The sequence below is a fragment of the Tasmannia lanceolata genome, unplaced genomic scaffold (genome assembly GCF_043159265.1).
Source record: "Tasmannia lanceolata isolate RefF3 unplaced genomic scaffold, GAP_Taslan_0.1 ptg000018l, whole genome shotgun sequence".
In the NCBI taxonomy this organism is placed as follows: Eukaryota; Viridiplantae; Streptophyta; class Magnoliopsida; order Canellales; family Winteraceae; genus Tasmannia; species Tasmannia lanceolata.
The window spans coordinates 44311364-44329008 of NW_027518695.1; the positions used below are offsets into that span (position 1 = coordinate 44311364).

The 17645-nt window shown below is 37.9% G+C and overlaps 2 protein-coding genes across 2 annotated transcripts; both read left to right on the top strand.

Annotated features, from left to right (window-relative positions):
- The first annotated feature begins 218 nt into the window (after window positions 1-218).
- Window positions 219-7638, top strand: LOC143850347 (uncharacterized). The gene is made up of 8 exons (XM_077359605.1): window positions 219-852; window positions 1476-1787; window positions 2042-2212; window positions 2318-2760; window positions 3210-3632; window positions 4618-4892; window positions 4975-5188; window positions 7558-7638. Exons 1-8 carry the CDS (start codon window positions 219-221, stop codon window positions 7636-7638), a joined length of 2553 nt encoding a protein of 850 aa, XP_077215720.1.
- A 3815-nt stretch (window positions 7639-11453) lies between these two features.
- Window positions 11454-16262, top strand: LOC143850348 (protein FAR1-RELATED SEQUENCE 5-like). The gene is made up of 5 exons (XM_077359606.1): window positions 11454-13793; window positions 13901-13966; window positions 14315-14504; window positions 14686-14738; window positions 16161-16262. Exons 1-5 carry the CDS (start codon window positions 11454-11456, stop codon window positions 16260-16262), a joined length of 2751 nt encoding a protein of 916 aa, XP_077215721.1.
- The last annotated feature ends 1383 nt before the right edge of the window (window positions 16263-17645 follow it).

The following is a 17645-nucleotide window of genomic DNA, read 5'->3' on the forward strand; positions in this document are numbered from 1 at the left end:
GTGTTGGTAATCTCTTTCTCGTTTTAGTTTTAATATAACTTGAAAAAGGGTTAGAATTAATTAGGCTAAACTTACTTGCCTTAGCTTTTCAAATAGAAAATTTTTAAAATACCAATTCACCCCCCTCTTGGTTGTTGCCCTTCGGGATTTCACTTGGTATCAGAGCTAAAGGCTCTTAATAGAGATTTTATATCCTAAAATCTACTAGAGAAAGATCCATGGCAACTGATCCTCCTCCATCCTCATCGAATCCCCTTCCTCCTCCAGTAGCTCCCTCGGGGTATATTGAGGGTCATGCCTCAAATAGACCTCCGTATTTTAATGGAATAAACTACGGATATTGGAAAATTATAATGACCTTTTATTTAAAATCCTTAAATTTTGAAATTTGGGAGTTAGTCCAAGATGGGTATATTGAACCCACAATGGATATGAAAGAATGGAGTCCCGCCGACAAGAGAAAGGCTACATTGGATGCCAAGGGAGTAACCCTACTATTTTGTGCTCTTTCTCCTGAAGAATTTAATAGAGTCTCAACTTGTAAGACGACGAGAGAAATTTGGATTTCACTTGAGACAACCCATGAATGGACAACTCAAGTGAAGAAATCTAAAGTAAATATGCTTATTAGTGATTTTGAAGCCTTTGAGATGCATGAAGGAGAATCTATCTCCAACATGTTCACAAGGTTTACTAATATTGTAAATGAGTTGAATGCTTTAGGAAAAACCTATACAAATTATGAACTGGTCCAAAGGCTCCTGAGATGCTTTCCTGACTCATGGGATCCAATGATCACGGCAGTAGAGCAATCAAAAGACTTGGATACCCTTGAACTAAATGACCTCATGGGTAACTTCATCACTCATGAGATGAAGATGAATAAGAGAGAAAGGAAAAGAAAATGAAAGAAGGAAGAATCTAAGAAGAAGGATGTAGCTTTCAAAGCCAGGGTGGAAAGCAAAGAAGATGATAGTGAAAGAGAGCTAAGTATGAAAAACCTAACTTCGAAAATGGCTCTCCTCTCCAAACGGATCTCGAGGTTTGGGAAGTTCAATTAGAAAAATAAGAGCTCAAGAAGAAGCACATCCCCAAAGAGAGATAAAGACAGAAGAAGAAGAAATAATGATGATGATCCTACTCGATGTTTCGAATGTGGTAAAGAATGATACATTCGTACTCACTGTCCATCATTAAAGAAGAAGGAAGATAGAGGAAAATGAAGAGATGACAAGAAGAAGAAGAGTTTTAGTGCTAATTGGGATGGGCTGAGCGACACATCAGATAGCAAATCAAGTGGAGACGAGAAATCCAACTTTGTGTGCTACATGGTAAGTGATTCCTCCAAACTCAATGTAAGTCAAATCTTAAACTCCTTTGTTCAAAGTAGTGAGAGTGATAATAGTAGTGGTAGTGAAAGTGATAATGAAAATGAACAACCACCATGAATGAATTAATTGATACCTGTCAAAAAGTCAACAATGCACTACTTCTTGATGTTTCCAATAACCAAATATTAAAGAAGTCACTTGAAAATATAACCAAGGACTTTGGAAATGTGAAAAATGAGTTTGATGAAAAATCTTCTCTAAATGATAAACTCTTCATGGAAAACACCTTGCTTAAAGAAAAATATGAAAACTTGAAGTGTAAGTTTGATCATTTGAAAGAAGAAAATGAAAAATTATATATTGATATTGAAAAGATATGTGATGAGAACAAGAAACTCAAATATGAAAATGATAAACTTGAGATTTTGGCAAGCAAGGTTTCTATTGGGAAGCAAGGTCTTGGTTACCAAGATTCCTAAAAGAAGGTTGTTCGTAAAACCAAGTTTGTTAAGTCCAAAACTCCTTACAAGAAGTTCAATACTTTCTCTCCTACATGTTATTATTGTACAAAATTAGGACATTATAATTATCAATGTAGATTGAGAAAATCATCTAACTTTGTTTGAGTAAGAAAGGATAGGTCTATACTAACAATGGAGGACCCAACATGGCTTGGGTACCTAAGGGCAAGACCTAAATCCTTCTTGTAGGGGTGCTTGAGTTGTGCTTGAGTTCAAGAGCCACAACGGATAGATGGTATCTGGACAGTGGATGCTCAAGGCACATGACCGAAGACCCCACGAAATTCTCAAGCATTGTCATGGGAAATCAAGGAAATGTCACCTTTGGAGACAATGGCAAAGGGAAAATCATTGGGGAAGGTACTATTAAATTCAAAGATCTTAGTATAAAAAATGTTTTTCTTGTTGAAGGCTTCCATCAAAATTTGTTAAGTATTAGCCAACTATGCAATGTTAATTGTGAAGTTTTGTTTAAAAATAACAAGTGCATAGTTAAGAAAGAAAATGAAAGTAAAATTAAATTTGCAGCGGCTAGAGACGGAAGCCTATATTCACTGGTCCTAGAAGAGCTAAATGACCAAGACGTGAAATGTCTTTCCTCTGCGGAAGACAATTCATGGATTTGGCACAAAAGGCTAGGACATGCGAATATGGATCTAATGTCAAGGCTTGCCTCAAAAGAAATTGTGAAAGGTTTACCCAAGTTGAAATATGAGAATGATATTGTATGTAGAGGTTGTCAACTTGGTAAACAACACAAGGATTCATTTAAACCCAAGCATATCATATCTACTTCTAGACCAGTACAATTATTGCATATAGATTTGTTTGGTCCTATGAAAACATGTAGTCTTAATGGTAGAAGATATGTGTTTGTGATTGTTGATGATTTCTCTCGATTTACGTGGGTTTATTTTCTTGCATCCAAAGATGAAACGGTTGAAAATTTTTATACTCTATGTAATAGATTACAAGTTGAAAAAGGTTGCAAGATTTTAAAAATTAGGAGTGATCATGGAACCGAATTTAAAAACATTCACTTTAGTTCATATTGCAAAGAACATAGAGTTGATCATAATTTTTCAACACCTAGAACCCCACAACAGAATGGTGTAGTGGAGAGAAAAAATAGGGTTCTTCAAGAAATGGCTAGAATGGTGTAGTGGAGAGGAAAAATAGGGTCCTTCAGAAAATGACTAGGTCTATGCTTCATGACAAAAAAGTGCCTAGAATTTTTTGGGCGGAAGCCGTTAACACGGCTTGCTATGTCATTAATAGAGTCATGATTAGGCCTCACACTCACAAAACACCTTATGACCTTTGGAATGATAGAAAGCCTAATACTAAATATTTTAAGGTGTTTGGATGTAAGTCTATCTTGAATATAAAAGATAACCTTCATAAATTTGATGCCAAATTCGATGAAGGTATTTTCCTTGGATACTCTACTAGAAGTAAATCATATAGAGTATTAAATAGAAGAACACTCTGTGTTGAAGAAGTCATTCATGTGAAATTTGATGAACTTAGTGAAGAAATGAAAAGATCACATGATGATGAAGATTATGAGGTTACCCCCCGAAACACAAACCCAAACGAAATTAAAAATGAAGTGCCTGTTGATAATATTAGCGAAACCTTAGAGACACTAGACCTAGAAAGTCCTCCTAAAGAGGTTGATGATCAAGGGAAAGGGAAAAGGATTCTATCCGGTCACCCAAGTACCCAAATTATCGGTGATACCTCTCAAGGAGTCAAAACAAAGTCTCAGTATAGAAATGTGTGTGAGTTTGATGCATTCTTGTCACATATATAACCTAAGAGTATAGATGAGGCAGAGAAAGATTATTTTTGAATTATTGCCATGCAAGAGGAGCTAAATCAATTCGAAAGAAATAAAGTTTGAAAATTACTTCCTAGACCTAGAGACCATCCTGTGATCGGCACTAGATAGGTCTATAGAAATAAGCTGGATAAACAAGGGTTGATTCAAAGGAACAAAGCTCGATTGGTAGCCCAAGGTTACAATCAAGAAGAAGGAATCGACTATGATGAAACCTCTGCACCCGTAGCCTGGTTAGAGGCCATTAGGATGCTTTTGCATTTGCCTGTCATAAATGATTCAAGCTATCTCAAATGGATGTCCAGAGTGCATTCTTAAATTGATACATAATGGAGGAAGTTTATGTTGAACAACCTCCCGGATTTGAAGATTTCAAACTTCCTAACCATGTCTATAAATTGGACAAAGCCTTGTATTGTTTAAAGCAAGCTCTTAGAGCTTGGTATGATAGGCTTAGTTTATTTCTATTAGACAAGAGTTTGATATGGGTAAGGTGGATAAAACCCTTTTCATCAAACGTCAAGAAAGTGACATACTCATTGTGGAAATATATGTTGATGATACCATCTTTGGATCAACAAATGAGAGTATGTGTAAAGAGTTTGCTCAATGTATGCAAGATGAATTTGAAATGAGCATGATGGGAGAACTCAAATATTTTCTAGGTCTTCAAATTCATCAATTAAGAAATGGCATATTCATTAATCAAGAAAAATATACAAGAGAATTGCTTAAAAAGTTTGGGATGGGTAGCTCTCCAACAAAGCCTACTCGTACGAGTACATCCACCAAACTAAGCAAAGATGATCTTGGCCCATCTATTGATCAAAAGAAATATAGGGGTATGATAGGGAGTCTACTATATTTGACTGCTAGCCGAATGGACATTATGTTCAGTGTTTGTCTATGTGCTAGATTTTAGTCAGACCCTAAGGAATTCCATTTGCAAGGTGTCAAGAGAATATTCAAATATCTCAAGGGGACTCCTAGCCTAGGTTTATGGTATGAAAGTTCCATTAATTTAAACCTAGTAGGGTATTCGGATGCTGACTTTGCCGGATGTAGAGTTGATCGAAAAAGTATAAGCGACACTTGTCAGTTCCTAGGTAGATCCCTTGTTTCTTGGTTTAGTAAGAAGCAAAATTCGGTCGCCTTATCCACTACAGAGGCCAATATATTGCTGCAGGAGCTTGTTCTGTATAAGTCCTTCGGATGAAGAACACCTTGGAAGACTATTGTCTCAACTTTAAATGTGTTCCAATCCATTGTGATACACTAGTGCTATCAATCTAACCAAGAACCCTATTCAACACTCTAGGACAAAGCATATAGAGATCAAACATCATTTTCTTAGAGATCATTCACAGAAAGGTGACATATCAATTGAGTACATTCACGCTGATGCTCAACTTGCTGACATATTCACCAAATCCCTAAGCAAAGAGAGATTTTATGATCTTAGGAGTGGTTTGAATATGTGGTCACTTCAACAGGTAAAAGAATTTTGAACTGGCATGCATATACATATACTCTATATATTTGAATGATTGTATATTATGGAGAGCATGGTCATGATGTCAACTTAACCTTAAAAGCTACTCAATTTGTACTCTTAGTTCTCTTACCCGTAAGATGGAGAGTGACACTCACATTCTAATTAAGACATCTATTCATTAGGCTCCATGCCTCATCAAGACCATGATCATGTCTATTTGTTATCTAAATATTATATGTATCTAGGCATGTATTCTACAAAAAAGGGGGGAGAAACGAGCTTTTATAAAACACAAAAAAAAAAAAACATAAAATGGGGATTTTCACTTGTTTTATCCTTCCCCATTCTTTTTTATGTGATGAAAGAAGGAGAAGAATGGTAAATTACTTATGTATGTAAGAATGATAAATTGCTTATGTATGCATATGTGCTCTCACACTTTTGTGTTCCATGCATATGATTTCCCTAGTCACCATGATAGCTCTACCTATGATTATCGTGGACTCAGTGTCATTTATTCTAAATTGTGTCATAAATCTTTTAATCGTCATATATATGATAAGCATATATTGAGGGCGAGGCGCAATGTACATAAATGTTTTATTAAGGGGGAGCCTCCAACCCCATAATCAATTTAGGTTTGTCATCATCAAAAGGGGGAGAATGTAAGCCCAAAGGTACATCCCTCTCTTGTTTTGATGATCAACAAACCCAAATTAATGGTAGTTTGCTAATGGTTGCTCTAGTGTTGTGATTAAGACAGGGTTCATTCATGTCAACACTTGGAGCAAGAAAATAAGGGCTAGTCTTGGAGAAAGTCAAGTCTTGATGGTCTCCCTTCAAACCGTATGATGTATTGAAGAATCAAGGGAACCACAAGTGCAAGAACATGTTCGAAGACTATCTCAAGATAAGGAGAAGATCGTACAAGCACCAAACAAGATTGAAAATCAAGAAGACCCAAGGTTATAGCTCGTAGAATGCATGGGAGTCCTCTTGGCATTTTGTGTTTGCATGTTTTAATGTTTTCAAATCATCTTTAATACCATATTTCTAAGTGCAAAAATGTATTTGAAAACACATGTTTAAAGCCCAAAGACCATGGCCCAAAAGCCCCTGTAGTTTAAAGTTAAAATGGAATTTCACTCAGGGCCGGTCGACCGGGCTAGGCCGGGTGACCGCAGGACGGAATCTGGAAATCTAGGCCATCTCGAAATTTATCGAGCCGGTCGACCGGGACAATTCGGTCGACCGTGGATGCATTTCTGAAAATTCAGAAAACATCCAGATGTGTATCAGAGGTCTACCGCTAACCCCTCGGTCGACTGCGAAAAGTTTTTTAGGCAAAATAAATTTCAGAAATAGTAAGCCCATGGTGGGCGACCGCGTAACCATTTTTCAAGTCAAAATATTTCTAAACAGTACGCTATCGGCGGGCGACCGCGACTACCTCGGTCGATCGCGGCGATAAAGATTTTGAAAATAAAAAAGGGCACCCGATAAGCACGGGCGACCGTGGTGGCTCGGTCGACCGCAGCGGACTCTCAAAAGAGACGTTGGGGTGTACAATGGGTAGGTGCAACCACCTAGTTTTATTACAGTTTTGCCCTTGTTCTCTCCCAAATGAACTACGGCTATTTAAACCCCATCAAAGACCTTCTCTACTACCTTTTGAACATTTGAATATCAAACCTAGAACTTTCTCTTGAAAAATCAAAAGGATTCTTCTTCAAATCTCTTGAGCATTTAAACTTGCATCTATTTCTTGTCAAGAGGTTCTCCCTAAGCTTTTAGTTTTAATCATTGGGAGTCTTGTTAGCTTTGAGAGTTGTATACGCCTATAAGAGGCTTGAGTGTTCTTCATTTTTCATTTGTCTTTCCTTCATGTGTCTGTGAGATTGCAAAGAGGAGTTTCTTGCTTCAAGGCTGGAGTACAACGAAGAAAAACATCTTTGGAGGTGGATTTGTAATACAAGGGTGTGTCCCCTTGTGGAGGTGGTGAATGTGTATACGCTTTGTGAGACAGCATCAAGGAGTCTTACCATATTGGAGAAAATCACAAGGAAAGGCGAAGTACTTGGGTAGTTGAGTAGGTCAAGTTGTGACCGAACCACTATAAATCATCGTGTGGTCTACTCTTTCTCCTCTCTCTTGTGGTGTTGGTAATATCTTTCTCGTTTTATTTTTAATATAACTTGAACAAGGGTTAGAATTAATTAGGCTAAACTTACTTGCCCTAGCTTTTTAAATAGAAAATTTTGAAAATACTAATTCACCCCCTCTTGGTTGTTGCCCTTCAGGATTTCACTTGGTATCATTCAGAGCTAAAGGCTCTTAATAGAGATTTTATATCCTAAAATGTACAAGAGAAAGATCCATGGCAACCGATCCTCCTCCATCGTCATCCAATCCCCTTCCTTCTCTGGTAGCTCCCTCAAGGTATATTGAGGGTCATGCCTCAAATAGACCTCCGTATTTTAATGGACTAAACTACGGGTATTGAAAAATTAGAATGACCTTTTATTTAAAATCCGTAGATTTTGAAATTTGGGAGTTAGTCCAAGATGGGTATATTGAACTCACAACGGATATGAAGGAATCGAGTCCCGCTGACAAGAGAAAGGCTACATTGAATGCCAAGGGAGTAACACTACTATTTTGTGCTCTTTCTCCTAAAGAATTCAATAGAGTCTCAACTTGTAAGACGGCGAGGGAAATTTGGATCTCACTTGAGACAACCCATGAAGGGACAACTCAAGTGAAGAAATCTAAAGTAAATATGCTTATTAGTGATTTTGAAGCCTTTAAGATGCATGAAGGAGAATCTATCTCCAACATGTTCACAAGGTTTACTAATATTATAAATGAGTTGAATGCTTTAGGAAAAACCTATACAATTTATGAACTGGTCCAAAGGCTCCTGAGATGCTTTCCTGACTCATGGGATCCAATGATCACGCCAGTAGACCAATCAAAAGACTTGGATACCCTTGAACTAAACGACCTCATGGGTAACCTCGTCACTCATGAGATGAAGATGAATAAGAGGGAAAGCAAAAGAAAAGGAAAGAAGGTAGAATCTAGGAAGAATGATGTAGCTTTCAAAGCTAGGGTGGAAAGCGAGAAGATGACAGTGAGAAAGAGCTAAGTATGGAAAACCTAACTTCGAAAATGGCTCTCCTCTCCTAACGGATCTCGTGGTTTGGGAAATTCAATCAGAAAAATAGGAGCTCAAGAAGAAGCACATCACCAAAGAGAGATAAAGACAGAAGAAGAAGAGATAATGATGATGATCCTATTCAATGTTTCGAATGTGGTAAAGGACACATTCGTACTCACTGTCCATCATTAAAGAAGAAGGAAGATAGAAGAAAATGAAGAGATGACAAGAAGAATAAGAGTTTCAATGCTAATTGGGATGGGCTGAGCTACACATCAGATAGCAAATCAAGTGGAGACGAGAAATCCAACTTTGTGTTCTACATGGCAAGTGATTCCTCCAAACTCAACATAAGTCAAATCTTAAACTCGAGCGCAGATAAGTTATCTGCGCTCGAGCACAGAAACACCGGGGGCCCACATTTTTTCGTGGGATCCAATGCATTCATTTGATGGGCCCTTTCATGGATAGGGTGTCCACCAAAAATCAGCTCCATTGTATCACCTTAGTGTGTCCATTTGTGGGGCCAAACAATGGGCAGATAGTGGACAAACAGTACCTATGCATTTTTGGCCCCACAAATGGACACCCTATGGTGATCCAATTGAGATGATTTTTGGTGTGCACCCCATCCATGATGGGGCCTTCCAAATGCTTAGGATCACACCCCCCCCCAATGGGCCCCTCCCCCTATTTCTGTACTCGTGTACAGATAAGGTTATCTGCGCACAGCTGCTCAGATAGGCTGCTTCAAAAACTCTTGTGGTCCCACATTTTTAGAGTGATCCAAAGAATTCATTTGGAAGGCCCTTCCATGAATAGGTTGTGTACCAAACATGAGCCCTTTAGGATCATCCTAACCCTGCCATTTGTGGAGGGAAAAAATGGTCAGAAATAGTGTCTGTCCATTTTCCCCTCCACCTTTGATTGGGTTAGGATGATCCTATAGGGCTGATTTTTTGTACACACCCTATCCATGGAAGGGCCTTTCAAATGAATGCTTTGGATCACCCCAAAAATGTAGGCCACATGAGTTTTTGTAGCAGCTGCTCAGATAAGTTATCTGAGCAGCTGCGCAAGAACACTATTCTCTCTCTCTCTCTCTCTCTCTCTCTCTCTCTATATATATATATATATATATATATATATATATATATGAGAAAAGTGTAGCTACACATACGTGTAGCTAACTTAGCTACACCGACGGCTTAAAATATAGTGGGCCCCACATTGTTTGGGTGATGCAAACCATTCATTTGATGGGCCCTCACATAGATAGGGAGTGCCCAAAAAATCAGCTCCATAGGATCATCCCAACCCTACGATTTGTGGAGGCAAAAATGGACGTGTGAAAACCTTCACAAATCTGTCCTTTTTTGCCTCCACAGTTTGAAGGGTTGGGATCATCTAATGGAGCTGATTTTTTTATCACATCCTATCAATGTGAGGGCCTATCAGATGAATGGTTCAGATCACCCAAACAATGTGGGCCCACTGTATGTTAAGCCGTCGGTGTAGCTAAGTTAGCTACACGTATGTGTAGCTTCACTTAACTCTATATATATATATATATAGAGGAAAGAGAGTGTACACCCTGGAGTAAATAGGGCGTGTGCTCCCTACTTAAAAATTAGGCGTTTTTTCATTTAAACCGTCGGATCACTATGATCTGGACCGTACATTCATTAAAAGGAGAAAAACCCAACGAGTGTCTTCTCTCCCTCGTTCCAGAGAATCGAAACCCAAAAAAAACCCAACTTCTTCTCCACCGAGCACGAGGGTTTCTTCTCTAAGGAAATCTACCTACGATTCACAGAGGCTTTTCTTCTCTGCCTCCTTAAAACCCAACGAAATAGGGCGTGTCTTCCCTGCCTCGTTCCAAAGAATCCAAACCCAAAAAAACCCAACTTTTTCTCCACCGAGCACGAGGGTTTCTTCTCTGCCCCAATCTACCTACGATTCGCGCGAGGGTTTCTTCTCCAACGGTTCTCTTTTTCAATCTGCAGCTTTGTTTGAGGTAGGGAGCACAAATATCTTCTTCTTTTTCCATTGTTTGTTTTGTTTTCCTCATTCTACTGGGATTTTTTGCTTCTTCGTAGAACAGTTTATTGAATTTTTAGATTCCCTACTGGTTTTTTTTGACATTTGGGGTTTTTATAATACGAATTATAGTGGAAGATCCTATGAATATGGGGTTTATTTAATGCAAATACCCAACTCCGGCTCCCTCCCTCTCTATCTGTGTCTGTTTTTTGGCAACAGTGAATGTGGATTGCTTGTGTTACCTTTGATATAATATTTTGACAAGCTGTTTGGTTTGTGATCAATAGTTAATCTCTCATATCTTTTAAATAAAGAATATTTTTTATTTGGTTTAATGCTCTGCTCTTTGTACTGATTGATAAAGGCAACAGACTCAATGCTCTGCTCATGGGATGTTTAATACTCTCTCTCTCTCTCTCTCACTTATGTAGAACAATTTATTGAATTTTTAGATTCCCTACTGGTTTTTGAATTGTTAATTTGCTTAAATTAGTGTCCTAGTTATTCTAGAGATAGAGTTTATCCTAGTTAGATTAGAGAATAGAGATAGAGTTTTTCCTAATCCTAGTTAGATTAGAGAATAGAGACAGAGTTTGATATGTATAACTACATATTAACAGGATATAATATTTTGACAAGCTGTTTGGTTTGTGATCAATAGTTAATCTCTCATATCTTTTAAATAAAGAATATTTTTTGGATGTGTACAGTAGTAGATAGTGGGATGTTCTAAAAAATAAAGAATATTTGTGATCAACTAGTTAGACAATAGCTAGAACATGTTTGTTTGATAAAACCTATTTGTTTGCTAGATAATAGCTAGAACCTGTTTGTTTGCTAGAACCTGTTTGTATGGTAGATAATATCTGATTTTTCAACTAATATAGGCAGAACCTGTTTGCCATTTTCATGAAATCCCTCCATTTCTGTCAAATAGCTCAATGTCTATTTAGGGCAGTCTATCTATTTTTTCTATAATGTGTGTTATATATTCTCCTTTTTATCTGGTCGTGATATCTTTTTTTCTTTCATTGAAGGGTATTCAACTTGTTGAGAATTAATGGATCCGTTGGGGCTATCAATTGAGGAGGTCGACACAAACAGGTTAATTACGTTTGATGATACGGGGTCGCAAGTTGATGGGTTTTATGAAGCTGTTGGGAATAAAGTAATGTTGGTTGATGAGGAAGAAGCTCAGGATGCTTTAGTTTCTATTGATAATGAGGAGGGATGTAGTGGTACCGTCGAGACACCTAATAAGGATCAGGGTGGGAGCATGACAGTTAACAAACCTTTTGTAGGACAACTCTTTGACAATTGTGAAGAGGCATATGCATTTTATAATTTATACGGCTTGACGACCGGCTTTGGAGTAAGGAAATGCAAGACTAATAAGTCGATGGCAACAGGAGATATTATACGGAGGAGATATGTTTGTGATAGAGAAGGATGGAGAAAAATTAATGAGAAGATACCGACGGATAGGGAAGTGAAGCGGCGTCGTACTGTAAGGGAGGGTTGTAAGGCGAAGATGGAGATTAAGTCGACAAAAGATGAGAAGTGGGAAGTGAGGACCTTTATAGAGGATCATTGTCATGATCTTACATCTCCACCTAAAAGACGGTTGCACCATTCACACAATACATTACACAAGAAAAATGTTACCAGGAATTTGATGAACACACTTCGTAGAGATGGGCTTGGGCCTACTGGCATTGCAAAGGCAATTAATGCTGCAAACGATGGTTTAGATAGTGCTATCACACCAAGTCAAGTGAAAGGACAATTGAGAGCAGAGAGGGCTAATAATATGGGGCAGGAAGCAGTCACAGTAGCAGCACAGTTCCAACAAAAAAGAGCAGAAGATCCGAATTTTTATTTTTCCATGGAGTTAGATGTTCATGGGAACTTGAGGTCATTATTTTGGACGGATTCGAGGGCAAGAGAATCATATCGAATCTTCAGTGACATGATTGTATTTGACGTTACATATAAAATAAATCGGTATCGAATGCCATTTGCCCCATTTACAGGAGTCAACCACCATAGACAATCTACACTTTTGGGTTGTGCCCTCCTAGCAGATGAAACGGAGGAAACATTTATATGGTTGTTTGAAGAGTGGTTAAAATGCATGTTCGACCAAGCTCCAGGATGTATTATAACTGACATGGATATTGCGATGCGAAACGCAATTAGGCGTGTTTTCCCAAATACTCGTCATCGCTTTTGCAAGTGGCATATTGATAGGCATCTAGTGGAGCATGTTCCAGCTAGGCGAGATGAAACTAGTGAGTTTACTAAAGATTACAATCGTTGGTATTATAGGAGAAGCAGGAGCGATAGTGAGACGGAATGGGAAAAGTTGGCGAAGAAATATAATATTGATGAAAGACATTGGTTAGGTAAGATGTGGGAGTTACGGGAGCACTGGGTTCCAGCTTATTTTCGAGATATATTCACAGCTGGCATGACATCTAGTTCTCGTAGCGAAAGCATTAACTCTTTCTTTGATGGATTTGTTAATCAGAGTACAACTTTACAGGAATTTGTGGTGCAATATGACAAGGCTCTTGTCGATCGGCGGAGAAAGGAAGCTGAAGAAGATTTCAGGTCTAAGGCATCACATGCTATATGTCTTTCAAAGAACACATTGGAAGAAGATGCTGCAAAGCGTTATACAAGGGCAATGTTCGACAAGTTCCAAGTAGAGTTTAAGGGAAGCATCGATTGTTGGGAAAATTTAGTGTGTGATGATGGATACGTGACAAAATACATGGTAGGCTTGCGTAATGAGCCGGAGTGGAAGTGGTACGAGGTTGTCTATGATGTATCCGACGGTATAAATGTTTCATGTGAGTGTGCTATGTTCGAAACAGATGGGATTTTATGCAAACACATCATTTGCATAATGGAGAAGAGGCGTTTAGCAGCCATTCCAGATAAGTATATGTTAAATAGATGGACGATTGGGGCTAGATATAAAGTTAATCATTTCGAATCTACAAGCACAGGAGATAGTAACAAACTTACTGCATATGAGAAATGGTGCATCACATCAAGGATCCAAAGAGTGCTAAATGAGCATCCGAGAAGTAGGACTATTTTCAAGAAGATGACTGAAGACCTTGATTTATGGGTGGCGGAATGTGAAGAACTAAACAAAGGCAACGAAACTATTGTGGAAACAAGTGGGAGTCAAGTGCAATCTAATTTTTTGGTGGAAGGTAATCAGATATTTATTCATGACCCACATGTCGTGAAGACAAAGGGACGACCAAAAACCGCAACAAGGTTTAAGTCTCCAATAGAGGACTCTCAATCCCAAAAACCACAACGGACGTGTAAAAAGTGTGGAGGAAAATGTCATTATACGACAACGTGTAAAAATATGCCCAAGGTTTGGATTCGTTCTTAGTATTTATTTGAAGATGTTTTGAATCTTCTTTCTCTCATGTTAAACAGTAGTAATATGTTTATTCATTTCTTTTATGGTTGGTCGAATAGCCAAGTACAACCGAAAAAGACATAGCAGATGGAGTGAAAGAACATGAGGAGGAGGAAGGTCGTCAGGTAAGGATCGATGAGCTATATTACATGCATCTTTATGACATATTAGGACTATTTTCAAAGAGCACATTTGTACTGATTTGTTTTTTCTTCCTTTGTCGTAGAGATGTTAATCTGGATCTATCTTTTATGCTAGAAAAGCTAAATCTTGCAAGTTAGGCTGAGGTGAGTTCATCTTTTATGGAATCAGAAGCTGTGTGAATTTTGTATTGTTTTTTTTTTTTTTATCTTGGTGTGTCTGAATTAACTTGAATTTATCAGATGCATTACATTTGGCAACCATCTAATTAAAAGTAGGGGCTCTTAAACCCACTAAAACACTAATTTGTATTAAATGCTTTGTTTGTGCAGGGATCATCTAAAGGTAATTCGAAGAATGGAAGGAGATTTAGGGTCTTCACTAAGGGTTCCATTGCCTGTTTCAGTATAGTGTTTTTCCAGTATTCCAGATTTGGAAATCATGGCCTGTTTGGTTGTCTGGAGAATAGTGGAAAACAGGAAAGAAAAGCATTTCCAGTATCTTTACGTTTTTCGGAATTCGGTAGTGAATGGAAAAAAGAAACATCCATGAAAAACTTTTTCTGGCTGGATAAGTATTATTTGTTTTCTGCTGAATTTTTTTTTTTCAAATTAAAATAATATTCTAGTCTCGTTGGGAAAATTTATTGTGTTCTCCTCGTTCGTAATCCTCTTAGTTCATGAGTAACTTGTTGACATGATAGGTAGTGACGAAAGGAATAATGGTTTTGAAGCTCACTTCCAACAAAGTCTGCAGGTTGAAGGAGAAGAGAAATTATATGATGCCCAACCATGAGAAAAAAAAGGATTGAAACAGTTCACATAATCAGTTCACAACTTTCACATAATCAGTTCACAACTTTCATATAAACCCGATTAATTAGGGGGAGGTTCTCATGGACTCATGGTTTGCTACTCGTTTGCTCTGCATTTCCTTTGGTTGCACATGGAAAATCTCCTCATATCCTACTTAAATCCGTATTATCACTTCAATCCCTCAATACGTAAGGGCAAAAGGTTGAGGCTCAAAAGAAGGAGGTGAAAACTATATATGAGAGCTTACATTGAAAAGTTTGATACTGGTTGGTGCAGAACCGCTTAAGCTTTCATGTCAGTTCCAAACTGGATTGTATAAATGGGTTAGAAGAAGCTTATTTTTACACATCAATGCAGACAAGTTAGGAACAATTGGACCCATGTTTTGCACCTAGACAATCACATTACAGGCCGAAAAAAAAACAAGTTTTTATACAGTGCAAGGGGCATGCACTGCTGGTTTTGCATTCCTCTGTAATCAAATTGGGGATTTCGTAGTGTCCATCGCAGATGGCATTTTGCGGATGGTCTGTTGCATCTGACAGCAGCCACAGAGGCTCACCTTTCAGCAGATTTTGTCTTCATTCACGAGATGGCTGCTATCAGATGCAACAGACCATCTGCAAAATGCCGTCTGCAATGGACGCTAGCAAATCCCTTTTTATTGAGTAAAAGTTTTTCTTTTCCCTGTTTACCTGCTATGAAACCAAATTGTTTTTTTCCCCTTATTTACCTGCTATGAAAAACACTCAAAATGAATTACGAATGGACAGCATTACAAGTGCAACTATCGCTAAAGCATTTTAACAGTACAGAAGAACAACATTACTGGTTGTCTGTTGAAGTTTTAATTGAGACTATTCCATGCTTCCTAACTTACTTAGAGATACATTGAAAAACAACTAAGAAAAAAACAACAACTCCCATCGCTTTAATCCACCCATTTTCATTCTCGACTAATTTAACGGCTTCACGCCCTTGTTGCACCAACAACTTCAACTCAACAACCTCTCCCTCCAATCTTTCAATGACTTTAACGCCTTGACGTGCCTGTTGCACCAACAGCTTCAATTCGGCAACCTCGCCCTCCAACCTTTGCAGACGTTGATACCAATCATGTTGTCCCTCGAACCAAATTCCTTGTCCTCTTCGTCATTGTCGCACCATAAGAAATAATCGCAATTCTTCTTCCCAAATTCTTGTGTTGTGTAATCTTTAGTAATTTGAAAATTTACTCAAATGTAAAAATACACGTATGGAAGAAACATTTACACTGAATCCACAAGTGTAGTAGGGCCGGCCTCGGTTGCCATTCTTATTTGACTGAGTTATTTTCATACACCTTTTTATTCCACACATACAGTTGCTTTCCCCATGTGAGCCAATATTGCTATGGTTAGACGAGGCCATTAAGCTTCAGTATCTGCAAGCAGTATCAAGCGTAGAATCAACCATCAGAGATTAAAAGTTTAATCAAACAGTAATTTGGAGCTAACAATCTGTTGTTTAATCAAACAGTAGTTTGAAACAGTTCTCCATCAGCACTGAACCCTAATTTTGAGCCCAATCATTAGTTTGGAGCTAACAATCTGTTGTCATAATCTTAAACAAACAGGGCCTTAATACTGTACAGGTAGGTAGGGGTAAAGATGACTGTAAAATTTAAATTTAAAAAAAAAACGACAAGATTAGGAAAAACTCTATCTCTATTCTCTAATTCCATTTCCCATGACTTGTAGTTATACATATCAAACTCTGTCTCTATTCTCTAATCTAACTAGGATTAGGAAAAACTCTATCTCTATTCTCTAATCTAACTAGGATAAACTCTATCTCTAGAATAACTAGGACACTAATTTAAGCAAATTAACAATTCAAAAACCAGTAGGGAATCTAAAAATTCAATAAATTGTTCTACATAAGTGAGAGAGAGAGAGAGAGAGTATTAAACATCCCATGAGCAGAGCATTGAGTCTGTTGCCTTCATCAATCAGTACAAAGAGCAGAGCATTAAACCAAATAAAAAATATTCTTTATTTAAAAGATATGAGAGATTAACTATTGATCACAAACCAAACAGCTTGTCAAAATATTATATCAAAGGTAACACAAGCAATCCACATTCACTGTTACCAAAAAACACACACAGATAGAGAGGGAGGGAGCCGGAGTTGGGTATTTGCATTAAATAAACCCCATATTCACAGGATCTTCCACTATAATTCGTATTATAAAAACCCCAAATGTCAAAAAAAACCAGTAGGGAATCTAAAAATTCAATAAACTGTTCTACGAAGAAGCAAAAAATCCCAGTAGAATGAGGAAAACAAAACAAACAATGGAAAAAGAAGAAGATATTTGTGCTCCCTACCTCAAACAAAGCTGCAGATTGAAAAAGAGAACCGTTGGAGAAGAAACCCTCGCGCGAATCGTAGGTAGATTGGGGCAGAGAAGAAACCCTCGTGCTCGGTGGAGAAAAAGTTGGGTTTTTTTGGGTTTGGATTCTTTGGAACGAGGCAGGGAAGACACGCCCTATTTCGTTGGGTTTTAAGGAGGCAGAGAAGAAAAACCTCTGTGAATCGTAGGTAGATTTCCTTAGAGAAGAAACCCTCGTGCTCGGTGGAGAAGAAGTTGGGTTTTTTTTGGGTTTCGATTCTCTGGAACGAGGGAGAGAAGACACTCGTTGGGTTTTTTCTCCTTTTAATGAATGTACGGTCCAGATCATAGTGATCCGACGGTTTAAATGAAAAAACGCCTAATTTTTAAGTAGGGAGCACACGCCCTATTTACTCCAGGGTGTACACTCTCTTTCCTCATATATATATATATATATATATATATATATATA

Coding starts and splice junctions, on each gene's coding strand:
- LOC143850347 (XM_077359605.1), top strand. CDS start 219: ATGGCAACTGATCCTCCTCCATCCTCATCGAATCCCCTTCCTCCTCCA. Junction 1,788..2,041: donor GGTTTCTATTGGGAAGCAAG/GTCTTGGTTACC, acceptor TCCTTCTTGTAG/GGGTGCTTGAGTTGTGCTTG. Junction 2,213..2,317: donor AGGGAAAATCATTGGGGAAG/GTACTATTAAAT, acceptor TTAATTGTGAAG/TTTTGTTTAAAAATAACAAG.
- LOC143850348 (XM_077359606.1), top strand. CDS start 11,454: ATGGATCCGTTGGGGCTATCAATTGAGGAGGTCGACACAAACAGGTTA. Junction 13,794..13,900: donor CGTGTAAAAATATGCCCAAG/GTTTGGATTCGT, acceptor TTGGTCGAATAG/CCAAGTACAACCGAAAAAGA. Junction 14,739..16,160: donor ACTTCCAACAAAGTCTGCAG/GTTGAAGGAGAA, acceptor CCACACATACAG/TTGCTTTCCCCATGTGAGCC.